The following is an 8,515-nucleotide window of genomic DNA, read 5'->3' on the forward strand; positions in this document are numbered from 1 at the left end:
TAAATTGCTGAAGAGTTTTGTGGGGTATAGTTGAAACCACATCATGTAAACCAGTTAGAATTTGCCAAAACAAAGCATTTGAAACACACAGTACAATACAAAGCGGTTTTATATTGCCCAGAAGGTGAACAGGTTATCTGCTGTCTATCTCTATTCTTTAACATCTTTAGAAAGAAAGAAATGAAATGGAATTGCATATTCAAAATATTTGTCTTGTTTTCTTTTTCAGCGCAAATTGAAGTGATACCGTGCAAAATTTGTGGTGATAAGTCCTCTGGAATACACTATGGAGTTATCACATGTGAAGGCTGTAAGGTATGAGATTTTAATACAGCATAGTCAAAGGCATCTTAATTAGCTTCAGGCATTTGTGTACAATAATACATTCATACATGATTTAAAGCAAGTGATTCCAAAAGCTGTAAAGTCTGCTGCTTCTATAGATGTGTTTCATGCCTAATTTTACTGGCTGCTTTCCTTTTCATCAAATAGTCTTTAGAGTTGCCTACTCTTTTGAAACAGGAATTAATTGTATCTGATGCAGTGTAAATGCTAATCCAGAGGCTGGCAACTGTAAGTCACACCTGTTCTACCTTAAATCAGCTTGAGAGATGGATTTCTTATCTTGTTTCCTATACAATCCATGTAGCATTAAAAGTTGGCATGGTATCTCAGTTCAGTGTCTTAAAAGCCTAGAGTTGTCAATTTGTTGCTATTTTATCCCCTTTGTATTCTCTGCAGGCCAAATGATAATCTCCAAAAGAAAAAAATGTCTTACATTATGAATAGTGTAAAAGGATCCTTTGTCTTCTTCCTTATAGGTCCCAGCACAGGGCAATTGATGGGAATTTCAGGTTAAAAAAAGAAAGGGCAAAAAAACCTTTCCATGCTGTTTATGATATTAACAATTATCCCAGGCATTAGTTCAAGTAACACAAATTGAACCCCAAGCCAAAAGAAGAAAGGCTTCCGTTTTCAACTTTAAAAATACTCTGTGATTATATTATCTAAGAAATAATATCATTACTCATGGAAAAACAGAATTTCATACTACCTGTCAGTATTTCAGTTTTGACTGCAAATATGAAATTGCAAAGATGGAGATGCAGCATCTCTGATTTCTTCTGTATGGAAACTGGTACATTTCAAAGTGGGTGCATATTTGTAGAGTGAAATGGCAAGTCTGTGTTTACTTAATGCTTTTAAAATTTTAGAACATCTGAAAGAAAGCCCATTCCCAGTAGAAAGTTTTAATGCCAGTACATTGAGAAGCAGGTTTTTTTGTCAAATACTATCTTTCTTTCAGAAATGCTAATAATTGTAAAAGGAGCAACCCACAGTGAGTCACTGTCTTATGATGATACTGGACAAGAAATAAGCATCTTCTTAGGATGATCACATGAAACAGGATTAGACTAATTGATCTGATACTTCAAAAGTGGCACAAATGCTACAGGGGGAAAATGCTCTACACAGAAAAAGAATGTCTTGTCTTGGTACTCAGCACCCACAGAGCAGTTAGGGGTAGAGTGTCCTGTAGATGTGATTAGGGTTAATGCTGGCCCTTCTGTGTGCCTCAAGAGGAGACGATACCCCTCAGCCCTGTGTGTAGACTACCTATTGAGATAAAGAGCTTCCCTTCCACTTATAACAGTTTTTAACCCTGTTGTTTTTGTGCCAGTTTTGCAGTATCAGATCAATTAGTCTAATCTTGTTGTATAAGCCTGTTGTGAAAAAAAGATGTCAGTTTACACATTGGGCCTTATGGGATGCATCTCAGTCCACCAGAACTCTTTTTTAAGGTAAGCACTGTCTCAGGCAGTGCAGTTCTGCTCTTCATTGCTCAGTAATTAAATAACCATTTGCTCAGCCTGCATGATAGTAACTGGTCATTTCTGGCTCCTTTGTCCGAATGCGTTAGGAATCTGAATTAATTAAGAGGAAGACCATGTGTGGAATAAAGAGGTGAGAATTGCTCCACGAGCATGCACACACGTTGAGCGAGACACCAGGCAGCCACAGTGTTTCATCCAAAGGGATTATACTGCTAGTGGCAGTGCTGCAAACTTCAAGGGACATAAAATCCTTTAACTCGGTGTCCCTATATTAGCTATGGTGCTGAAAATGCATATTATAAGTGATCAGGGGGCATCATAAATATTACTGCTGTTTCCTGTGCAAGCCTACATATGCTGAATAACCTGCTGGACCCATCGAAGAAAATGGCGGCTCTGCCACTGTCATCACTGAAAGAGTGAAACCTGAAGACATGTTTCCATCCCATCTGCCTCTGTAGCTCCTTTTTTTTTGCTCAGAAGCCTTTTATCATCTCTTCTGCCTACCCTGAGAACAAAGTAATTGCTACCACTATTTTGTCATGATTTAGACAGTGTAGTGACCATTGATGGCCATGAATGCCTGTGATGGATAAAGTGACTTGTTCAAGATGCAGAAAGTCTTGTTGTCAGTGTCAGGAATAGTGGGAAACCTTTCTTTAAGTCTGTAGCTCCTCAGTAATTAACTGTATCCTCCTTCCTGCAAATGGATTTATTCTCAGTAAACATAACCAGTGTTATATAAAAATACTCTAAAAATGAAATGAAAGGATTTTCTGTACTTTGTAAAACAACATTTAGATCTTATGCAGGAGAAAGTAAAAAAGTCTCCTCATAAAAAGAAATTACCTGCTGTAGATTAATTTTATTATGTAACCCTTGATTTTTTCCTAAGAGGGGCAAAGAAGGAATGAAGGAGTTCATCGGAGATGAGGTCAACCTTAATGGGAAAAGAACAGCATGACAAGATAAGACATAGTCAATGCTAGATGTTTGTGGATTTTTTTTTAACATTATTTAATAGATTTGTTCTCTCAAATCCATATGCATATAAGAGCTGCTAAAACTTAAACCTTTAAACCAGAAAGTCCTTGGCATATCCAAACCAAAATTGACTGTCATGTTCAGTGAACAGAGTAGAAATACTTGCAGTCAGCACCCATTTAGCCTTTAAATAAAACTCACTTCCACAGTTTCAGGAAAACTTTGGTCAGCTGGGATCAGATAAGTCCCACCAGATTTTTTTTCTGGGAGTTCCCCTGAACGACATCCATGTGCTCAAAAGCACAAATCCTAAAACTAAATTGGGTTTTTAGATGCACTGTAATCAATGATAAAACTAGCATAGTCCAGATGACGTGAGTCTTCTTATGTTCAACCTCAGGAATTAGCACTGCTGGTGTCCTGAGTGGGACACCATGCCTGTCACTTATTGGGTTCTCCAGGACTTGAGTGAGAATTCAAGCACTACCTTTAGCAAGCAAATTGAACCCTGTGACACTGTTGCCTTGCTTCTTCAACACTCTTGGTCTCCCAAAATACACATCTGCCACAATTTCCATTGCCTGATATTACCATCTGTCAGCCTGAATGGAGATAACACTGATTTTGCCTGATAAATGAAGTCAGCTTTTGCTTTCTGGCTCTACGCAGAGCTGTTTGCAAAACAGCTCAGAAAGGCACAACCACTTTGGCATCTCTTCTGGTAACTAGTGTAACTGCAGTAATGATGCTTTCTACCCTTTTTCTCCTCATGGGTTCCCATGGTGGATAGTCTATCCTTCAGCTCTCCTACCACACAACCCTGCAGTTGCCTGCACCTAAAGATGCCAAAGTGATCAAAGGAACTTCTCTTTGTTTCTCTCTCTGTGGACTTGCATTTCCTCCTGCCCCTTATTTTACAGGAAAGAAAAGAGTATCATGAAATGTCTTCTTCCTCTCCCTGTCTTTCCCCCTCTAATCCTCACTCCCTGAATTCATTCCTTTTGTCACCTCTAATGTCACTTCTACCATAATGGTACTTCTCAGTATCTTTTTGTAGCAGCTGGGAGCTTGTAAGGCCTTAGGTATTGGTTAATACTCTCCTTCTAGCTCTCTCATCTTTAGCCAAATAGCCCACAACTGGCCAGAAAAAACATTCTGGGAGGTAGAATAACTACAATTTTTTCCATAGATAAAATGGATAATGTTATATTCCACTGAAATAGAAAATGTCATTGCTTTCTCATGGTAGTGTCGAAAGTTGTTGCTTTCTCCTTTGTGTGCTGGCTTTACTTGATACAGTCATTAAATCCTAGTGCTTTTGTGATGCTTGAATTTGAATTACTTTTCACTCCTGAAGTGTGTGGCCACTCCAGATCAAATCAACATTTGCCAGGTTAAATTGAACAGCAGACTTCAGCTTCTAATGTCGGTGCCTGTTATTGCTAGTCCTTTGTTAAAGAAAATAGTCAGAACAGGCATTTTTAAGTCATCTGTTTAAAAATGCTGACAGGCTTTTCCTCTATTAGGAGCATGCATTAGACAATACGTGGTTATTAGTGCACAGCAATAATGCATTCTGTAGCATTATTGTTTGTGTTTTAACAAAGCAGAATTACATTCGTTAGAGGAAAAAAAAAACCAAACACAATTCTCCTTATTATAAATATGTTATTTAATTTCACTTTACAATCCCAACATATTTCCAAATCCAAAGCATAAATTTATGGTAGTCATTTACATGGTTCTGTAAATCTGTATGTGTGTGTGTGTGTGTACGCGCACATGTGTGCACACACACATACATGCAGATGGTAATACTCCCTCTTTCTTGCTCTTTTGCCCCTAGGGATTCTTTCGGAGGAGTCAGCAGAACAATGCCTCCTACTCCTGCCCAAGGCAGAGAAACTGTTTAATTGACAGAACCAACAGAAATCGTTGCCAACACTGCCGACTGCAGAAATGTCTTGCCCTGGGAATGTCTCGAGATGGTAAGGAGTCAGATTCCTGCTTCACGCTTAAACCCTTTGAAACTCTTTTTCACTGCTGACTTACTTAAACTCCCTGTAGATTTCTGGAAAAAAAGAGAGGAGAAACTCCTTGCTCTGTAATACTCACTCTGTGAGACATGGACCTTTGCTGTTCAGTTAACAAAAGAGGCTATTTTCATGAGGAGGGTGGGGAAATCACAAAATGGAGAGCAGTATTAGTTTGGAATAGAAAGATTCATAAGTGAAACTCGTAAGTGTTCTGATCAGAAGCACAAAAAGTTCACCTCTGGAGTGGTGCATTTATACTCCAGTTTTGATAACCTCTTTTATTAAACATTAAAATTTGTTAACATTAAATACCAACGTGTGAAAGCGTCTCTTTCCTTGCGATCTCTAGAGGTCTGTGACAGGAAGCTAAGAAGAAATTAACCCCCTAATAGCATTAGGGGTTTTGTGCTGTTTTATTCTCAGCATTTGACCATTGCTAAAAAAAAGCACTTCTTTTCCCTGCAAATTGTTCCCTGTTCCTGTCTGAGTCTACAAAAGGACGCTTCATAGTTTATCACAGAAAATGGACACTACACCAGAGGAAGGCTCCGTGGTATATCCAATAGCAGGATCCTTTGGTCCTTGCAGAGCTCTGGACCACCCTCCAAGCTGCAGCGTGATAGCCATGATCAGCAGGCTGAGAATGTGCACCATACCAGAGCTGTGGGCAGTGGGAGTCTTGGGCAAGGCTGCCCACAGCCGACCTGCCCCAGTCACCACTGCTCGTGCAGGGTTTTCTTCCATCTCACAGACCATTTTAAATAGTTAGGAAGTATGAGAAGAAAATGTTCTCTTTTTGAAGGCAGGTTATATTCATTTTGATTGCTTGGCAGCAGTTTTCTGTCTTAGAAAGTTTACACAAAACGTGGCATTTAAAATTAACAGTCGATGGAGAAGTTACTTAAAGAGCTATTTCTTTAGATGGTCCATAGATTATAAACTTGTTTAAAATTTGGACTGTAGTAGGTGGTTTTTTTCCTCAGTGTGTCTCATGTCTCACTGAAACAAATTGCTTACCAGTCTTAATAGTCTGGGAGGGGCCTTGCACTTTAGCCTTTTTCTGTGAACTCTTTTTGGTCCTAGCATGCAAATTACTTGATGACTTATTTCCCAGTTCTTTCTGGAGCAGTGTGAAGTAGTAATATTTCAGTAATTTAACAGCACGTGCTTTCCTCCTAGAAGTAATATCTTCCAGTGATTTGAGGTATCACAGTGGCATTTTAATGTGGCTGACAACACTGTCTTTCCAACCAATAAATGCAGGGACCACTGCATACAGGCAAAGGGAGTGATTCTTCGGACAGCATCACTTTCCTCTCCCGTTATTTATGTAAGACTGTTTCTACTTAATGAAATTAAGAGCTCCTGCAAGTTTAAAATAGGTTGTATGGATTTTTTTTAACAGAGAAACTGAATGTGATTTTTACCTCTCAGCCATGTAACAGATTCATTTTTATCATGCAGAGGCAGGATGCTAATTGACAGCAGCTGGAGAATCCAATTAATGAATATATAATGAGAATAAACAGTGGGTGTTTGTTTTTATTACTGAGGCCCTAAATTTGAACAAAATACACAGTTGCATTTTTCAAAATACAGTAATTGTGTGTAGTCCATAAGGGTATGCAGTGCACCGTGGACTGATGCCAGGGGCAGGCTGCATTCACGTGACACAGCTTTCAGCCTCTGTGCACACCTGCAAATAAGCTGAGCTTGGTAACGAGAAAAAAACTCAATGTGAAAAAGTGAAAATAAATTGAAGAATCTGCCATTTCCCTGGTGTTCTGGCACTGCCTTTTTATATTATGCTCTTCCTTTTGTGTTCTTTTTCCTGACTGAAGATGTTCACATTCATCCACTCGGACTCTTCTCAAGGACTGTAGGTAAACTATGGGGTAACAAAAATTTGAGCCAAACCCATTCTGTCCTAATAAATGTGATTACTCTGACTTGATCCAAATTACAAATGAACTGATAGTACTCAACATTGGAAATTATACCTCATAATAAGTAGAAATCAGTATTTCTGGAGAAATGTTCTCTTATCTGTGCTCTGATTAATTCTGCTGAATGTATTGCTCATTTGTTTTAGAGCACAACTAAGAACTACCTCTGCTCTGAGATCCCAAGATCAAGCCCAGTAGAAAGCCAGAATTTATAGACAGATTTGAGGAGGGAGGGGAAGAGAATCACGTATGACCCACTGTATATGCAGGCTGTGGATTTACTCCTAGTTCCACAGTAATCAGCCTGTCAGTTTTGAAAATTTGAATCTCAATGTAATGAACCCTGTTTGTGAAGAGAGTGTTTTGCACTCTGATGTTTTCCTCCTTTTCTCATCAGAAGGAATGCATGGATTTGTGCATGGAGATTATGTAAATTGATTGTGTAAATCCATGAGTCTTTCCTCTGTGGAAAAGATGACATTCATTTGTGCTACTTACCTCCAAATCTGTTATTTTCCTCTAGGTTCTAAGCCTAACCTGTAAGATTTTTTTTTTTTTAAAAGTGTGAAGATAACACCCCGTTGAAAGGATGTGATAATAAGGCTTTAGGGCTTGTTTTCATCCAGAGTACTAATCCTGTTAGTGCACTTTTCTAGAAAGTTGGTAAATCACATGGGATATGAATCTACAGACTGTACATTTCGTACAGCTCTGAGTTGTTGTTCAGCGAACATGGAGGTATAAAAGGATGCGTGGTTTTTTTAACATTCACAGTGGGAAGTGAGTTGCTTTACTGAGGCCCTCCTGTCAAGCAGAAGTCACTGTCATCACCTTGTAAATCCAAGCACACAATACTTTTTCCTTTGTGAGATGCATGTGGTGTAAAGCTTTGCATCCTCTCTCATTTCCGCAGAAAAAGACGTCTGCACAAGGAAAGTGGTGCTGAAAGTAAATGTCTAAAAAGTGGTGGGATTGAGGGGAATCAAGAAAAAATGAAAGACAATGACGATTCGTACCATGCTTTGCTTTTCAGCAGTGAAATTTGGAAGAATGTCCAAAAAGCAGAGGGATAGCTTGTATGCTGAAGTGCAGAAGCACCAGCAGCGACTGCAGGAACAACGACAGCAGCAGAGCGGCGAGGCAGAAGCCCTTGCCAGGGTTTATAGCAACAGCATCAGCAATGGCTTGAGCAACCTGAATAACGAAACTGGCAGCACCTACTCAAATGGGCACGTCATCGACCTGCCAAAGTCTGAGGGTTATTATAATGTGGATTCTGCCCAGCCTTCCCCAGACCAGTCTGGGTTAGACATGACTGGAATCAAACAGATAAAGCAGGAACCCATCTATGACCTCACCTCTGTACCAAACTTGTTTTCCTATAGCTCATTCAACAATGGACAGTTAGCTCCGGGGATATCCATGACCGAAATAGGTAAGTAAAATTCTTACTCCTCTAGTGGAATATATATATATATATAAAGCTAGATTGCAGTACTGTCTTTATTATAATATTATACAGGCATTCCTTACAGAGGTACACAATAATTACATGTCCACATGTGTCTTATGTCCACACACAGGCAGGGAGTACAGGAAAGAAAATCAATCTGGCAGTAATTGACACAATACAGAGGCAGTTCTGTTTTTACCAAAATCTGCAAATTATTCAGTATTTTCAACTTGGGAGTTCATGTTCTGTTTATGAAATAGG

At 39.2% G+C, this 8,515-nt stretch overlaps 1 protein-coding gene across 1 annotated transcript; it reads left to right on the forward strand.

The window, feature by feature from the left end:
* Nucleotides 1-207: 207 nt before the first annotated feature.
* LOC103779163 (nuclear receptor ROR-beta) lies at nucleotides 208-8,236 on the forward strand (the record flags this gene model as incomplete). Its single annotated transcript, XM_008946783.1, has 3 exons — nucleotides 208-315; nucleotides 4,666-4,807; nucleotides 7,835-8,236. Coding segments are annotated over 3 exons (652 nt in total), but the record flags the coding sequence as incomplete, so codon positions are not given.
* Nucleotides 8,237-8,515: the final 279 nt, after the last annotated feature.

This window comes from Merops nubicus, unplaced genomic scaffold, assembly GCF_000691845.1.
Source record: "Merops nubicus isolate BGI_N331 unplaced genomic scaffold, ASM69184v1 scaffold29898, whole genome shotgun sequence".
NCBI lineage: Eukaryota > Metazoa > Chordata > Aves > Coraciiformes > Meropidae > Merops > Merops nubicus.